Genomic DNA, 18,994 nt, shown 5'->3' on the forward strand with positions numbered 1-18,994 from the left:
TTTTAACTGTAACTTTATTTAGTTCACGGTAATCTACACACGGGCGTAGAGAGCCATCCTTCTTCTCGACGAAAAAGATTCCCGCCCCGGCTGGGGATCTGGATGGGCGGATAAATCCTTTTTCCAGGTTCTCATGGATATATTTTTTGAGGGTCTCCTGTTCAGGGTCGGATAATGGGAACATTCGACCAAAAGGAACTGGGGCTCCTGGTACCAGGTCTATTGGACAGTCGTATGGACAAAGTGGGGGTAACTGATCAGCCTTTTTCTTGTCAAAGACATCTTGAAAGTGATGGTAACAGGCAGGAATCTGATCCAGGTCTATTGACATGTTTAGTAGAGGCCCAGAAGAGGCAGTGTTTTCTAAGTTACAGTGCTCTCCACAGTAAGTTGATGGAAATGAAACTAAGCCCGTGGACCAATCAATGGAAGGATTGTGTGCCCTAAGCCAAGGGAAACCAAGAATGACAGAATACAAGGGAGATGACACTACATCAAAACGGATAAACTCCTGATGGGATGGTGATATGATGGACAGTATAGGTGGGGTTTCAGAGATAACAGGTCCAGAACTGATGGAGGATCCATCAGCCAGATGAATGTGTAATGGTTCTTTACGGTCTTGCAGAGGGAGCTGATGTCTAGATACAAAGGCTGCGTCCAGAAAACAGCTGCAGGCTCCAGAGTCTATGATAGCGGTGGTGTTAAGGATTCTTCCTGGGAGCTGAAATGAAATCGAGACAAAACAGTAATTAGTAGAACTGCGGGGTGCTTCAGGGATATGGGTGGTATTGGGACTTGTCTTACCCGCAGGCTTCACAGGACATGTTCTTACGAAGTGCCCAGCCGTGCCACAGTATAGACAGAGATTCTCTCTACGGCGGCGTTGACGTTCTTCAGGTGTTAACGGGGGGCGAATCAGGCCTAATTGCATAGGCTCAGGGGTATCAAATGATTGGGCTGAAGGAGCAGGTGAAGACATGGCCGCAGGGCTCCAGTAGACTTGACTTCCGCTACTTTTTTCCAGTTGGCGTTCTCGAAAATGCCGATCCAATTGGATAGCCAGTTTAATCAACTCTTCCAAAGTTCCAGGGATTCCAATCCGAGCTAACTCATCCTTAAGACCTTCAGATAACCCTTTTCGAAAACAACAGAGCAATGCAAACTCATTCCACGAGACATCCGCAGCCCACCGACGAAATTCTGAAGTATATTCCTCGACTGATTTACGTCCCTGTCGGAGGTTCAGGAGTATAGCTTCCGCGGTGGCTCGGCGTTGTGGGTCATCATATAATACCGCCATTGCTTCAAAGAAAGTTGCCATAGACCTCAATGAAGAATCCTCTTTCTCCATAAGATGATGGGCCCATGATTGTGGTTCTCCCGTGAGTAGTGAAATAATAAATCCTACTTTGGTGGTTTCGGCAGCAAAAGTACGGGGTTGAAGGGCGAAATACAGTTCACAGGCATGGCGGAAGGCACGAAATTTGATGCGTTCTCCTGAAAATCTTTCGGGCATAGGTACACGGGGTTCTGGAGCAAGAGCAGATGCAGCTGGAGGATCAGGGGGTGGTGGACCTTGGGCTGCTGCTGGAGGAACAGGAGCTGATGTAGCTGGCTGATGTGTTATTTCATGCAGTCTTCCTTCTAAACGGGTATATCCTTCTTGTAACTCCTTGAAAGCCTCCGTCAGGGTAGCCATTTGTTTGTATAGGGTGTTCAAGACACTAGCTGTATCCCCAGACTCCATTTGAGTGGCTGTGGTATTTTGTAACAACCAACTCACGTACCTGAAGGCTGGAGTCTAGTGCAGGGATAACAGCGGCTTATGCGGCTCACCACACAGAACCTCTGGGTTTGGAACAGAGTCTCTATGGAGCAAGGGGCAGAAGCGCTGACAGTTGACAGACGCTTCCGCGAGCTGAGTAAGGTGGTGCAATAACTCAGCAACCTGAGATGGCAAGTCCTTGGCACAGATCCGGGTCTAGCAACAAGACAGGTCCTCTTCCAATCCGAGTCGGGTATCAAGGCGGGTAGTCGTCCAGGCAAAGGCTGGCAGCAGAGCGGATAGTCAGACGGGCAGAGGTCGGCAACGAGGCGGGTAGTCAGGCAGGCAGAGGTCGGCAACGAGGCGGGTAGTCAGGCAAGCAGAGGTCGGCAACGAGGCGGGTAGTCAGGCAGGCAGAGGTCGGCAACGAGAATCAATCAACAGGAACAGGTTCAGCAGGACGGGTCACACAGGAAACTTGCTGCAATACCACAGCACCAGGCAATGCACTCTGAGGCCTTTTATAGGCCATTTGACCTTACTGCGCATGTGCAATGACGCACGCGCGCAACGCGCACTGCCGCGCACGTACTGCACTACGGCGCACGCGCGCAACACGCAACGCCATCGCGCGATGCACAATGCCGTACGCGCATGCGCATGACAACGCGCGCACGCGCACCAAAATGTGCACGCGCGCATGCGCACAAGCCAATCACCTGCACACACAGCAACAGGCTGGAAGAGAGGTATACACAGGACAAAACCCCGCGCGTGTACGCGCACAGCACGCAGACCCCTACACCTCCCGATGCAGAGGACCACTATGCCGCACACGACCCGCACGGGCACACACCGCCAGCACTCCCTTTCTGAGAGTACGACGGCATGCCCCGAGATGCCCCCGGACACCCGAACGTGCCAGCCACCCAGGCCTTACTGGTGAGTGACCATGACAGGAAGCCTCTTGAAGATCTTGATGCTTCCCTCTTCTTAGCCTCTTAGGTAAGTACTGTATCTGGTTTTCAGGTTTGCCTCATTGTCACTTTGAGTCAAGTAAATGGGATGGGGTAGAGGAGTGAATGGGAGATCCATAGATTTGCATGTGAATATGATCCTAAATGAACAACCCTACTCTGTGGTCTACCAAAAACTAGACTGATACCTCTCCAGTCCTTACTGAACTCTGCTGTCCTCCTCCTCATCCACCTCTTCTCCTGCACATCTGATGCATCTCCACTCTGCCAATCTCTCCACTGGCTACCTGTTACTCAAAGGACCTACACTCACCATCCTATCATACAAAGCTCTGCATAAGTTGTTTCCGCCCTACAATTCCTCATTAACCTCCGGATACCTTCCCTCCTTCACTCCTCCCAGAAGACCCTCTAGTCCTTTAGCTTGGTCACCTCCTCTCAATCCCGCATCCAGGACTTCTCATGAGCATCACCTCACCTTTGGAACTCTCTAGCCCAGCCTGTCCATCATGCTCCAAGCCTGGAAACCTTCAAGCGTACTTTCAAAACACACCTATTCAGACAAGCCTATAACTTGCTCCTCCTAGAGTTTCTTGTTCTGCTGTAATTTATCATATGAACATGTACCACTATTGGTGATGTCTCAAACCACACATCAACTTTGTTATTATGTAACTCAGTGTTCCCCAACCCTGTCCTCAAGGCCCATCAACAGTGCAATATTTTGTGGAAATCCAGATATCCAGACAGGTAGTTAATCAGCTCTACTGAGACACTAATTACCTCACCTGTGCATGTTTGTGGTTTTCTGCAAAACATGTACTGTTGGTGGGCCTTGAGGACCGGGTTGGGGAACTCTGTTGTATTTGTATTGCTGAATGCCCAGATTGTACAGAGTTTTTAACGCCTCATGTATCTATTCTCACAACTATTTGTTTTGTACTATGTACGGCACTACAGAACATGTGGACGTTATATAAAAATAATAATAATAAAATGTATTATATAGCATGCAATAAAATACCAGAAAGAGAATCCAAAATTACTTTCAAAGAATCCAAACATAAAAATAACAATCTTTTAGAATTTTAGACATTATGGTGCTAAGGGGTGTAACTAGAGGAGAGCAGCCCCTACGGTCACAAGGGGCCCAGAACTGTGTTGGGGCTCCAACTATGCTATCAAGTGATCTGCACTCTGTCTGACAGAGGCGCTTAACTTGAATCCTTGTGCAGACCGCTTGATACTCCTCCCTGTATTGCCTGATGAAGCGGGATTGAGCCTGAGAAACGCGTTGCAATTTTTTGGAAGTTTCTAATAAATGTTTAACTGTCTGATTCGCAGTCGTTGTCGTGTCTGCTTGAGAGAGGTAAGACCACCTCTTCCTCCTTCATTTTTGCCAATTAAGTTGGTTTTTAAGCTCATTTAAGCTAATTTTATACTTTTGGTGCCTCTGTTCATTGTATACAATTTCGAGTCCACCCTTGGTGAAGGGTTGAACCCCTTTTTTCCTGTCTACAGAGAGCAACTTCTTAAAGCGGAATATAACCCTGCATTTCAACTTTGCTCTAAAATATTATTTACAGCATATTATATGCAAAAAGAATTTTTTTTTTACTAGACCAGCATTGGAAGGGTTAAACACAGAGGTTTAAAGTTCCGTGGAGAGATATGCTGAAGTTCAGATTGTTACATTCTATTTAGTTATATGTATCTATTGAGAAATGTTACACACTCTTTGGCTGTCCTCCAGCTCTTCTCAGTCAGAGAGAGTGAGTCACATTCAACACTTAGATACATTTATGTAAACAAAATGTATCTATGTCAGCTTCGTATGCGTCTGCAGAAATCTCCAGGAACTTTAAAGCCCTGTGTAACCCTTCCAATGCTGGTCTAGTAAAAAAAAAAATGCTGGTTGCATATAATATACTGTAAATAATGTTTTAGAGCAAAGTTGAAATGCAGGGTTATATTCCGCTTTAATCCTGAGTGTGGTCAGGACAATCTCTCCACCTGCCTTTACAGTGGTTGCCTGCTGGTGACCCTGACTTGTGAGTATCTAGCAATACCAATTTATTGCCACCGTATCCAGTACGTATTACACTATTGGGGCTCTTGGTTTTCCCTGTTTTTATCTCTTTGCAAGTTTACTTGGGGCTCCAACTACTAACCCTTCCCTTCCTCCCATACAGGGGACTGTACTTCAGATCAGGTGTTTTAGTGGCTACACTTGTTATGGGTGTGTCGATCATGATGGGCACACTTGTTTTATGACCCATGTGAGATGGGTCACCAGGCTGTGAAGGGCCCCAAGGGGAGGCAAGGGAAGCGGTGAGAAACATTGGTGAGCCCCATCAAAAAGAAAAAAGTACCGGACCATGAAACATTTTGAGATGCTTCACATGCACATTTGCACCCCTGTACACCATGCTATAGTAATCGTCATTGCTGACCATTGCACTGCACATTCATTTGATAATTGTGAGAGGGCATGCCATCATCTGGGCGGGGCAGTGGCTGATGATGCAAAGTGTACCTGTGTACATGCGTAATAGATAGTACTGCCTGACAGGGCCGTTTCTACACTTTTTGCTGCCTGAGGCAAACTTGTGAGGATGTCCACCCCTCCCCATCCCCCCCCCCCCCCCCCCCGAAATGGAATGATCGCACAGCACCCGACTATTTACTCTGCTTCATTTAATGTTCTCACATGACATGCTGCAGCCCAACACAATAGCACACTGGCTGGCTGTGAGTCTGTGACAAACACACTGCTCACCCTCAGCCACTACATTCCTCATCAGTCAGGACAGCAGTGCCACTCCTCCCTTCTGCTGTGCAAGTCAAATGAAACACTGCTGCTCTCCTGCCTCCCCCCTCCTCACTCACTGTCAGACTTCTCACACATCACAACAAGCTTCTTTTCCCCAATGATGCTCTCCTGCCTCTCTCCTCCTCCCTCACTGTCAGACTCCTCACACAACACAACAAGCTGCTTTTCCCCAATGATGCTCTCCTGCCTTCCCCATCCTCACTCACTGTCACTCCTCCCACAGCACAACAAGCTGCTTTTCCCCAATGATGACCTCTTGCCTCCCCCCTCCTCACTCACTGTCAGACTCCTCACACAGCACAACAAGCTGCTTTCCCCAATGATGTTCTCCTGCCTCCCCCCTCCTCACTCACTGTCAGACTCCCCACACAGCACAACAAGCTGCTTTTCCCCAATGCTGCTCTCCTGCCTCCCCTCTCCTCACTCACTGTCAGGCTCCTCATACAGAACAACAAGCTGCTTTTCCCCAATGATGCTCTCCTGCCTCCCCCCTCCTCACTCACTGTCAGACTCCTCACACATCACAACAAGCTGCTTTTCCCCAATGATGACCTCCTGTCTCCCCCCTCCTCACTCACTGTCAGGCTCCTCACACAGCACAACAAGCTGCTTTTCCCCAATGATGCTCTCCTGCCTCCCCCCTCCTCACTCACTGTCAGACTCCTCACACAGCACAACAAGCTGCTTTTCCCCAATGATGCTCTCCTGCCTCCCCCTCCTCACTCACTGTCAGACTCCTCACACATCACAACAAGCTGCTTTTCCCCAATGATGCTCTCCTGCCTCCCCCTCCTCACTCACTGTCAGACTCCTCACACAGCACAACAAGCTGCTTTTCCCCAATAATGACCTCTTCACCTCACTCTCTTTCCTTTCTCCTCCTACTCTGACTGCATGCTTTTGGTGTAAACACACAGTACAAACATGCTGCCCCAGTAAGCTCTGCGCCTGATGCAAATGTTTCACCTTGCTTCATGAGAGAACCGGCCCTGCTGCCTAGGACATTGCAGCAGAGCAAAATTGAGAGATCGCAATGTGCAATTCTTTGGTTTAGTAATATTTCCTTACAGTGGCGTAGCTACAAACCTCTGGGCCCCGATGCGGAATCTGGATGTGGCCCCCCCCGGCAACAACAGCCCCCCCTCCCCCGACAACACCTGACGGATGCACACACATATCAAAATCCCTATAGCCAGCTATAGGTACCCCCAGTATAGGTAGTCAGGCATAGGTAAGCCAGTATAGTTGCCCCCGGTATAGGTGAGATAGGCAGGCGCCGCCGGTATAAGTTAGATAGATAGGTGCCCCCAGTACAGGTTAGCTAGGTGGGTGCCTCTAATATAGGTAGCCAGAATAGTTGCCCCCAGCGTAGGTTAGATAGGTAGGTGCCCCCAGTATAGGTTAGTTAGGTAGGTGCCTCCAATATAGGTAGCCAGTTTAGTTGCCACCTGTATAGGCTAGCTAGGTGCCCCCAATACAGGTTAGATAAGTAAGTGCCCCCAGTATAGGTTAGATAGGTAGGTGCCCCCAGTATAAATTAGATTAGGTCGGTGCCCCCTAGTATAGGTTAGATTAGGTAGCTGCCCCCCAGTATAGGTTAGATTAGGTAGCTGCCCCCCAGGATAGATTAGGTAGCTGACCCCAGGATAGATTAGGTAGGTGCCCCCCAGTATAGGTTAGATGAGGTAGCTGCCCCCCAGGATAGATTAGGTAGCTTCCCCCCAGGATAGATTAGGTAGCTGCCCCCCAGGATAGATTAGGTAGCTGCCCCCCAGGATAGATTAGATAGCTGCCCCCCAGGATTAGGTTAGAATAGGTAGGTGCCCCCCAGGATAGATTAGGTAGCTGCCCCCCAGGATTAGGTTAGATTAGGTAGCTGCCCCCCAGGATAGATTAGGTAGCTGCCCCCCAGGATTAGGTTAGATTAGGTAGCTGCCCCCCAGGATAGATTAGGTAGCTGCCCCCAGGATAGATTAGGTAGGTGCCTCCCAGTATAGGTTAGATTAGGTAGCTGCCCCCCAGAATAGATTAGGTAGCTGCCCCCCAGGATAGATTAGGTAGGTGCCCCCCAGTATAGGTTAGATTAGGTAGCTGCCCCGCAGGATTAGGTTAGATTAGGTAGGTGCCCCCCAGGATAGATTAGGTAGCTGCCCCCAGGATAGATTAGGTAGGTGCCTCCCAGTATAGGTTAGATTAGGTAGCTGCCCCCCAGAATAGATTAGGTAGCTGCCCCCCAGGATAGATTAGGTAGGTGCCCCCCAGTATAGGTTAGATTAGGTAGCTGCCCCCCAGGATTAGGTTAGATTAGGTAGGTGCCCCCCAGGATAGATTAGGTAGCTGCCCCCAGGATAGATTAGGTAGGTGCCCCCCAGTATAGGTTAGATTAGGTAGCTGCCCCCCAGGATTAGGTTAGATTAGGTAGCTGCCCCCCAGGATAGATTAGGTAGCTGCCCCCAGGATAGATTAGGTAGGTGCCTCCCAGTATAGGTTAGATTAGGTAGCTGCCCCCCAGGATAGATTAGGTAGCTGCCCCCCAGGATAGATTAGGTAGGTGCCCCCCAGTATAGGTTAGATTAGGTAGCTGCCCCCCAGGATTAGGTTAGATTAGGTAGGTGCCCCCCAGGATAGATTAGGTAGCTGCCCCCAGGATAGATTAGGTAGGTGCCCCCCAGTATAGGTTAGATTAGGTAGCTGCCCCCCAGGATTAGGTTAGATTAGGTAGGTGCCCCCCAGGATAGATTAGGTAGCTGCCCCCAGGATAGATTAGGTAGGTGCCCCCCAGTATAGGTTAGACTAGGTAGCTGCCCCCCAGGATTAGGTTAGATTAGGTAGGTGCCCCCCAGGATAGATTAGGTAGCTGCCCCCAGGATAGATTAGGTAGGTGCCCCCCAGTATAGGTTAGATTAGGTAGCTGCCCCCCAGGATTAGGTTAGATTAGGTAGCTGCCCCCCAGGATAGATTAGGTAGCTGCCCCCAGGATAGATTAGGTAGGTGCCCCCCAGTATAGGTTAGATTAGGTAGGTGCCCCCCAGGATAGATTAGGTAGCTGCCCCCCAGGATAGATTAGGTAGCTGCCCGTCCCCATAATGGAGGGGGGGGCCGCAGCCGCGGGGAGGGCAGCCCGACCTCTCCCTCCCTTCCTCTCCCCGGGGCCCCCCCTCAGATGCAGAGTAAGCGGCTAACAGAAGCGCTATAGGCAGAACTCACCTCCGTCCCTGGTTCCAATCGCCGCTGATCTCCTCTCTGGCTGGCTCTGCATAGATGCTGTTACACACGCAGCTTCCTGTTTAGCCGGAAGCTGCGTGTGTAACAACATCTATGCAGAGCCAGCCAGAGAGGAGATCAGCGGCGAGTGGAACGCAGGGAGGTGAGTTCTGCCTACAGCGCTTCCGTTAGCCGCTTACTCTGCATCTGAGGGGGGGGCCCGGGGAGAGGAAGGGAGGAAGAGGTCGGGCTGCCCTCACTGCGGCTGCGGCTCCCTCCTACCAGCGCGAACGGGCGCATGGCCCTCCAAACGGAGATGGGCCCCCCGGGCCCCTCCCCCGCCTCCTCAGGAGCCGGGCCCGGTCGCCAAGGCGACCGCTGCGACCACGGGCCCTACGCCCTTGTTTCCTTATGGAGAGGGTAAAAGAAGCCATGGTCGGAAACTCTTAGAAATTATCCACGCAGTTAAAACACTGAATACCTACGATGTTTTGCAGTGAGCAGCTGTCAGCAACCAGTTCTGACGTATGAGGATTCCTCCGCAGGCAAACTTCTCAAAGTAATACAATGCAGCCTGCCAGGGCTGAGAGTACGGCTCGCATTCTTCTCCCCCTATTATCCGGCCAATGGAAGATGCTTCAACTGGAAGAAATACAAAGACTCAACACACAACAATAAGATACCTAGACAGGTAAAAAGAGTTTTTACCAGGGATGGTCGCAGTCAGACAACTTTGCTACAGTGGAACTACGCATAGTTTTACTCAATTACGCTTCACCAAACTACGACTTCGAAATCAAATATTCACTTCGTATGCATTTCGTACACTACGCGTTAAAATGCGCAATTACGCATAGTGCGAAGCGTATTGTATGCAGACGCTTATGCCATTATGCGGAAACATTTATGCATGAATTCCTCTGCAATTGCTTGTACCAGGAACTCTTATATGCGTACATTCCCATTCCAATGCGTAATTTTGTAAGCGTACAATCGGACGCGGAAAAATAGACGCGAATAACGCATTTATAGTTTACTTCGCAATACACATGCGAACTATGCATAGGGGCGTAACCTACGCGTAATGGTACTTCGCTACGCGTAAAATCGTAAGCATAGTTTTGAAACTTCGCCTACGAACTACGATGCGTAGATGCGAACTATGATGCGTAAATTCGCAAATAGGCTAATAGGCAAAGACAGAGCCTGATGAAGCTCTGTATAGCTATATTCAACTGAGCATAAATTTCCACCTTACCAGCCCTCACAATTCAAGGTGTCTGTTCAGCCGTACATAGCTGTGAAGGAGGGGCGTAACTAGAAATCACTTTGGATGCTCCCCGCCCTCCTTTCAAAAACAGAAAATGGAAAGGCAGGCCAGGCAGAATATAAAAAATAACATATTTACAGTAAAGGTAGCCAGGTATAGGTTTCCCAGTACAGGTAGCTGGTATAGGTGCCCCCAGTATGGGAAGTCATGTATAGGTGCCCCAGTATAGGTAGCCAGGTATAGGTGCCCCCAGTATGGGAAGTCATGTATCGGTGCCCTAGTATAGGTAGCTGGTATAGGTGCCCCCAGTATGGGAAGTCATGTATCGGTGCCCTAGTATAGGTAGCCAGGTATAGGTGCCCCCAGTATGGGAAGTCATGTATCGGTGCCCTAGTATAGGTAGCCAGGTATAGGTGCCCCCAGTATGGGAAGTCATGTATCGGTGCCCCAGTACAGGTAGCTGGTATAGGTGCCCCCAGTATGGGAAGTCATGTATAGGTGCCCCAGTATAGGTAGCCAGGTATAGGTGCCCCCAGTATGGGAAGTCATGTATCGGTGCTCTAGTATAGGTAGCCAGGTATAGGTGCCCCCAGTATGGGAAGTCATGTATCGGTGCCCCAGTACAGGTAGCTGGTATAGGTGCCCCCAGTATGGGAAGTCATGTATAGGTGCCCCAGTATAGGTAGCCAGGTATAGGTGCCCCCAGTATGGGAAGTCATGTATCGGTGCCCTAGTATAGGTAGCCAGGTATAGGTGCCCCCAGTATGGGAAGTCATGTATCGGTGCCCCAGTACAGGTAGCTGGTATAGGTGCCCCCAGTATGGGAAGTCATGTATAGGTGCCCCAGTATAGGTAGCCAGGTATAGGTGCCCTCAGTATGGGAAGTCATGTATCGGTGCCCCAGTATAGGTAGCCAGGTATAGGTGCCCCCAGTATGGGAAGTCATGTATCGGTGCCCCAGTACAGGTAGCCTGGTATAGGTGCCCCCAGTATGGGAAGTCATGTATAGGTGCCCCCAGTATAGGTAGCCAGGTATAGGTTTCCCAGTATAGGTAGCCAGGTATAGGTGCCCCCAGTATGGGAAGTCATGTATAGGTGCCCCCAGTATGGGAAGTCATGTATAGGTTTCCCAGTACAGGTAGCTGGTATTGGTGCCCCCAGTATGGGAAGTCATGTATAGGTGCCCCAGTATAGGTAGCTAGGTATAGGTGCTCCTAGGATTTTAGTGCAGGACGGGAGAGCAGGATGCCCATACAGCGGTCTGATTCCCCCCACCCTCTCTCATCTCGGGTGCCCCCTCCTGCGCTCCCTCCTGATCTGCGCCCCACCCGCCCAGTGTTGCTTGCAAATTTTTGCCATTTTCAATTTTAAGAAAAATTTGTGAAAATTGATTGTATTTTCTCAATATGATCAAAGGAAACAAATTTTTGTTTCCGATGCAAAAAATTCACAAAATTAGCACGAACATTCGAGAAAACTTTGAAAAATCACAAATGTATTACAAAATGATTTTTAATGGCATTTTTACTCGTAAGTTAAATTTAACACCATTTTTGTGAAAATATATGCAAAAAGAATTGTGAGAATCTGCTCAGCTGCCTGTGCAGACAGGCAGCTTTTTGACCACTGTTCAGGTCTGCATTCTGCAGGTCTCTTTAAGAGAGACTTTTTGTCAGTATTGCAGCTTGCTGCTGAGGAATTTGCATACATTCGTTATGCAAATCCCCTACCTGCCTCCTGTGATGACTGGCAGTATAAAGGTTGGGATTATCATTACCCACAGTCCTTTGCTGGTCATTCCTTCAGGGTTTGTAGTAAACACTCCTAGAGAGTGTCAGCCATGCTACTTCTTGTTGAAGTTATCTTAGAGTAATTCTGGAGACTGCACTAGGCAGTTTCTTTAGTGCCGTTAGGATTGCTTATCTGTTTGTTTGTCTGTTGCGACTGTCCTTTCCCAGCGGTGGTCGATAGGAAGTCGTTCTGTGTGTCTGGGTGCTAACCGGAACAGCGGTTGTTACTGGTAGCCCCTTCTGATCTGTCTTCCCTGGATCGCACTCGCCTTGCGCTAGTGCTGTGGATCCTTCTGTTCTGTCTACCTGGATCGCACTCGCCTTGAGCTAGTGCTGTGGATCCTTCTGATCTGTCTTCCTGGATCGCACTAGTCTCTGGAGCTGGTGCTGTGGATCCTTCTGTTCTGTCTACCTGGATCGCACTAGTCTCTGGAGCTGGTGCTGTGGATCCTTCCGATCTGTCTTCCTGGATCGCACTAGTCTCTGGAGCTGATGCTGTGGATCCTTGTGATCTGTCTTCCTGGATCGCACTAACCGCTAGCGGTAGCGGCTGTGGATCTTTCTGATCTGTGTTTCTGCTTGGATCACACTTGCTCTGACGGAAGAGTGGTGGATCCTTTCTGCCTAGTTCCTGTTTCACGTTTGTCTGTCTTGTCTGATACGAACGCTTGCTGTAGGCTCGGTGAGGTAACCGTTAAGCAAGCGTTCGCGTTCTCTGTTTCGTGTTTGTCTGTCTTTGGTTAGTTAGGCGTGCTTGTCTCTGTTGTGCGTAACACGCGGAGACCGCGCACAAACGCGTGCACTGTTGCGAATGAGTCCGGGGTTCGCGTTCAGCTAGCGTTTGTTATTTTCCTTATCTTTCTCTTTGTATGATTTGCTGTGCCTTTGCTACCCTGGTGCTCTGTCCTGCTCAGTCTTGTGTCGCTATTGAATTTCCTACTTCGTTTCTGCCGTTGTGTGTTCGCCGTTGCTGGGTGGCGACTAGTTTGGTGGGCACACATTGGTTCTGTCTCTTTGCTCTGTTCCCTGTGGGCTATCCAGTCCTGCCTGATTGTACCTTGTCCCGGATCTGTACAATTCCCATATGTCATCTGTGGCTGTGCAGCGGCTGTGTTCGCTTGCACTCCACAGCGCCATCTGCCGGTGGGAATTGCCCTCTGCGGGTACATAGCACCTAGCCTGGGTGTCCTCAATTATACGCTTGTGGAGGAAATCCGCCGCGTCAGCGCACGTCTGGTGCGCTGACCACGGAGACGATTCCACAATCGTTACAAGAATATAGGCATTTAAGCTCATCACTACCCCTGGCAAGTTGCATTGCCTGGGGCATCAAATCAATAAGAAACAGCCTTGGTGACAACACATTTTATAGATAAGATGAAGAGAAATCTCTTTTTAGAAGTTTAATGAATCCTTGGCCCATATGCAATTAACTCTTACTCCTACATTTTCTCCTGAGTGATATTTTCCCGCTTTTTCAATAAAATGCCTTTTCAAACAACCAGCAAGCGATAAAATATTCAAAATCATTTTGATATAACTTTTTCACCAACTTTTTGGTATTTTTTAAATTGCAGAGTTACAAAAAGTTGTTGAAAATAAAAAAGTTTAAAAATGATCTCCTTGGAGAAAACTCTCTTATCTTCCTCCATTTTTCTCTTATAGTGTTAAGGTGGCCATACACTTGTCAGATTAGCAGCAGATAGATCATCAGACAGATTTCTTATCTATGTGATGTGTTTTAGGAACATTTCTTACTAGGATTAGAATTCCAATAGATTTCAGTTTGAAATCTATTGAAAATCGATCTGATGGAATTTTCTTGCCATCAGATTTCCATTAGGGCCAATGCAAAATGATAAGCAATCTCAACAGATCGACCTGGATTTTCCACCCTGCCAGATCGATTGAAATCAATCAAAATCGATCGAAATCGTCCGCCAATCGGTCGATCGGTCAACCGATTTGCAATCGATCAATCGATCGATCGATTTTGATCGATCGGCCAGAAAATCGGCTGAGTGTATGGGCCCCTTTACTCTCCTTCTCTTACTCAGCTCTACCTGTACATCTCTTTCTCTCCATGGCCCAAATGCAATTCACTTTTTCTCCTGAGTTTTCTCCTAGGTGACAATTTTAAAATTGTCAATAAAATGCTTTTTAAACCACCAGCAAGCAAGAAAATACTCAAAATAATTTTTATAGTACTTTTCATCAACTTTTTGGTACTTTTTCAGTTGCAAAGTTCTGAAAATGTATTTTAAATAGAATATGAAAAATGATCACCTAGGAGAAAGCTCAGGAGAAAAAGTAAATTGCCTATGGGCCCATGCCCCTTTCCCTTCCCCATAACCACTCCCCCTGGGCCATATGCAATTCACTTTTTCACCGGAGTTTTCTCATAGGAGATAATATTTCATCTTCGATTCAGATTAACTTTTCAGCACTTTGCAATGGAAAAAAGTACCACAAAGAAGGTGAAAAAGTACTATCAAAATTATTTTAAGTATTTTTTTGCTGGCTGGTAATTTAAAAAGCACTAGGAGAAAATTCAGGTGAAAAAGTGAATTGCATATAGCCCCCTCTCTCACCTCCATCTCCTGTCTCTCCATCCCTCTCTCACCTACTTCTCCTCTCACTCTATTCTTCCCCCTCTCTCACCTCCATCTCCTGTCTCTCCATCCCTCCATCTCTCTTGCTTCTCCTCTCACTCTATTCTTCCCCCTCTCTCACCTCCATCTCCTGTCTCTCCATCCCTCCATCTCTCTTGCTTCTCCTGTCTCTCTATCCCTCTCTCTCACCTACTTCTCCTCTCACTCTATTCTTCCCCCTCCCTCCCATCTCTTGTTTCTCCATCCCTCCATCTCTCTTCCTTCTCCTGTCTCTCTATATCTCCCCCTCCCTCCTCATGTCTCTCTATCCCTCTCTTTCCCATCTCCTGACTATTTCTCTCTCTCTCTCTCTCTCACCTCTGGACTTGCAGGTCACAATCACTATATGCCAAGCAGCTGGTTCCCCTGTAATCCCTATAGCCAGATCCCACAGGCACCCTAGCTGGGTTAGAAGCATCTCTGTTATTCTGTAAAGTCTCTCTGCCCATCTCACCTGCTGTCCCCAGCAAAGCTGCCACAACAAGTACCACCAGCATTTCCTTCTGCGGATGACTGGGGACTTCCTTGCAGACTTTTCTATTTACCCAGAACTTTGATTACTCAGTGAATAATTAACATGATGAAATATGAGCTTTGGATCTTTGCACTGGTGGCAGACGAGGTAGTCCACTTCCAGGACAGGTGTTCAGAAATCTGTCTATATCCTCCTAGATCTGAAGGAAGGCAGTGGCACAGGAGGCTTCTGAATGTAACCCTACATCTGATCCTACCCAGCATCCTTCTTCCACAGCCGTCATTGGAGGACATTAAACTGCAGAGGACTCAGGTTACAGATAAAGTGGACCTCTGGACAAGGCATGAAGGGACACAGGCACAGTCAGACAGGAAGTGCTTCTACCGGATGCCTCTTAGGATCCTTTTGGCTCTTTATAACTTAAAGTGGATCTAAGCTCAGAACTTCCTCTGTGCGCTAAAAGATTAGGCACAGTATGAAAACAATCAGCGAAAAATGTCCTTGTTATGATGTGCAGAATTCCCCCAAAAAGCCCTGAAAATTTACTGGATGAACTTCCAGGGAGCAAAGAAAGGGTTAAAGTATCTGTCTTTTCCTGTATAGCAGTGCCAAGGCGCTGTGAGTCATTCCTACTAATTACACAACTGTAGCTAAATGCACAAACACAGCTCAGTGCAGGTGATTTCTACAGCATTTCTATGTGCAATGAACACTTTTCAGTCTGTTCTTTGCAAGAGCTCGGGTCCACTTTAACATGAACCTGTGTCTAATTCCAGCAATATAAAACAAAACTGTGAGCACATTAGAGATGGCTGTCTTACAGCTTCGCTGTTACTAGTTTCAATTATATTTTTCTTTACTTAGAAATTGCCATTTTCATGTGTACAGAGTAAGACTTAAAGAGGAACTGCAGTAAAAATAAGATAGTGAATAAAATTGCCTATTGTTTACAATATTTATTTATTGATTATTTAGTCAGTGTTTGGCCGGTGTAAAATCTTTCCTCTCCTTAGTTCTGCCAGGTGATCTGTACCGTATGTTCGTTACTGAGAGTTCTATGCACAGATGGAGGTGCTGCTTGCTTGCCTGCTGTAAAAAGCTGTTATTTCCCACAATGCAATGTGATGTCATGACATCACACTGTGGGAGGGGTTTCACCATAATATCAGCCAAACAGATTCTCCTCATGATCTATTTGAGAAAAGGTAAAGATTTATCATGGTAAAAGGGGTATCAGCTACTTATTGAGATGAAGTTGAATCCTTGGTTACAGTTCCTCTTTCAGTCTGAACCATAAATTGCGCCCGTACCTTTCTCCCTTATTAAAGGAAACCTTAACTTAAGATAGATACCTAAGTAGAAGGAAGCCTCTGGGTGGTCTGGGGGGTTTCCGATGCATCTTAGAGCCCACTGCCGCTGTGCAGGGTCCCTCTGAACATCTCTGACAAGGGCTTGCTGGACATGTTCTCATGGCTGTGCTCCCTTGCTTTTATGAGAGCAGCCATACTGCGCTTGCACACGTGCCGACGTTCCTTTACAATAGCTGCCTATTCTGGACCAGCTTCATGCTGTCGCACTGATATGGCCATACTTGCACATGTGTAGTACGGTCCCACTTCTACATGGAGAGGAGTGTAGCCACAATCAAGAAGAGAGTCCCATCTCCTTGTCAGTGGTGGTGGAGTCGAGGAGGACATAGGAAGGATCAGGATACTTGGATAAGTATCTTTTTAAGTTAGAGGTTCAATTTGACATGCTCCTATTGGTCAGCTATTGTCAACTCTCATGTGCAGTGCTGCTCATCCAGATTCCAGATATCCGGGTAACCCGGATATCCGACCTTTTTTCAGCTATTCAGATTCTATCTGATAGCTATCTGAGGATATTTGGTCGCATTCCCGGATATCCGCGGATACCCGGCGGATAACCAGATCCGAATACTGTAACTAAGGAGATGACATCATTGAGCCAATCAGAGGGCTCCCAGCAGAAGCCCTAGCAACCAATCACAGTGGGAAACCCTGGCCAGCCCTACCTGACCTCATTGAGCCAATTAGAGGGCTCCCAGCCTAAACCTTGGCACCCAATCACAGAAAGGAACCCTGGCCAGCCCCCCTGTATAATAAGGAGGGCCGCCATGATGAGAAATATCGTCCTTGCTTGTGAATGCTCACTGAGAGACATGCTCCAGTGTTGCTGGCCTAGCAAGTGTTTACACAGTGATAAACCTAAAGTTGTTAAGTGATTAACGACTTCACTATCACTACACTATTGTTGTATTGTTAATTAGCTTGATTTCATTGTGTGACAGTCAGAGTGTGTGCTGCCGGCAGCTGCTGTGTGTCTGTGTGTGTGCTGTGCACAGACCAGGCCAGCTGCTGCCTGCTGGCCAGCTATTAGCCTTACCTAGCTACAGTATACTGTAGGTTAGATTAGGGATTAGGGAATAGGATAGGACTACTGTGTTATTGTATAGTTAGTACTGTAGTACTGCCGTCAGTGCTAGTAGTTGTTAGAGCAGTAGTACTACTGTTTTAGCTTACTACAGAACTGCTGTGCTGCTGAGCAGTGCCAGTGTGACAGTTAGTGTCTTCTCCTCTGTTGTCTGACTGTCACTCGGCACGTGGCCCTTGGCACGTGGCCCTTGGCACTTGGCACGTGGCACTTGGCACTTTGCACGTGGCACTTTGCACATGGCACTTTGCACTTGGCACTTTGCACGTGGCATGTGGCACGTGGCACTTGGCACGTGTCACGTGCCAAGTGCCATGTGCAAAGTGCCACGTAGCATGTGCAAAGTGCCACGTGCAAAGTACCATGTGCAAAGTGCCACGTGCAAAGTGCCAAGTGCAAACTGCCAAGTGCCACGGGCCACGTCCGGCATGGTCCTGGCAGACGTTACACCTGCTGCTGCTGCATTGCCCTGCTCCTGCTGCCTTTGCTGCTCCCATCGCCAGGGTGCCACAGGCCACTGCTGCTGTGCTGATACCACCTATATTTAAACCCAAAACACAATTGCTGCATCATTTTTTGGAGGTGTCTGGGCTGAAAACTGCCATGTCCCAGTTGTGCGGTTGGACTTTGGACACAATGTGGGCTGCAAGACTGCTGTCTGGAACCTAGTCCTGATGCTAATTGACAGTCATTTTTTGTTTGGGGGGGATTTTAAGTCCCCACATCATCAATTAGTGTTTCCCTTTAGAAAATAATGATGCTACATGCCTCATTTACCCTAAAAAAACATTTTTAAAGCAATTTAAAGATCACTTCCGTTTTTTCTATCCAGATATCCGAATTTGCCCGGATACCCCGGATACTGAGGTCGGATATCCGATTCAGATTCGGATCATAAAAGTTTGGACTGGGATATCCGACCCGGATCGGATATCTGGGTATCCGGATCCAATCTGGATTTTGAAAAGGGGTATCCGAGCAGCACTGGTCATGTGACACTGGTGTCAGAATTAGTAGGCACCAGTCTTCTGTTAGGTTGGGATATCTCTTCTTGAGAGATGCAACTTTAAGGATGGCTTCACACCGATTTTAAATTTGGTATATTTCACTAAACAGACCACAATAAAGCAATGAACATGACCATGGATCCAGAAAAACAGAACGTTATATGCCCCTACCCCATCCATGACCCAGACACAATACATTCTCAAGACTTGGCCTTCAGGCTAAGATGATAATGTTCTTTAGTACAACAAATTAAATAATTAGGTTTATAGAATCTGGAAGAGATTCGATTAAGTGAAGGAAAGTTCTTCTGTGTTTTGCTTTAACTGATAAAAAATGTGAAAACGTTGTGATGTTTACTTTTTTTGTTTTTTTCTGGTATCCTTTTTCTGCTGGTAAAGTTTATTCTACTCACAAAAATCTGTATTTTTCAAAGGAATTCTTACTGGGATTTATAACTGCAGGCATATCAGGAAAATGTTCTTTTCTTAAACAGCTTTACACTTTTAGAAGACCCTCTTGTCCATGATCCCTAAAACTAAGGTTAGGTATAGAACTTTACCAGGT

General features: G+C 47.7%; 1 protein-coding gene across 1 annotated transcript in view; it reads right to left on the reverse strand.

The window, feature by feature from the left end:
* Positions 1-14,990, reverse strand: part of LOC137522295 (trypsin-like) — a 29,562-nt gene extending 14,572 nt beyond the window's left edge. The window contains exons 1-2 of the mRNA XM_068242326.1: positions 14,948-14,990; positions 9,268-9,424 (exon numbers count right to left, since the gene is read on the reverse strand). Of these exons, the coding sequence (XP_068098427.1) occupies positions 9,268-9,424; positions 14,948-14,990 (200 nt within the window). The remainder of the gene's footprint in view (positions 1-9,267; positions 9,425-14,947) is intronic.
* Between the last annotated feature and the right edge of the window lie 4,004 nt (positions 14,991-18,994).

The sequence above is a fragment of the Hyperolius riggenbachi genome, chromosome 6, assembly GCF_040937935.1.
Source record: "Hyperolius riggenbachi isolate aHypRig1 chromosome 6, aHypRig1.pri, whole genome shotgun sequence".
NCBI lineage: Eukaryota > Metazoa > Chordata > Amphibia > Anura > Hyperoliidae > Hyperolius > Hyperolius riggenbachi.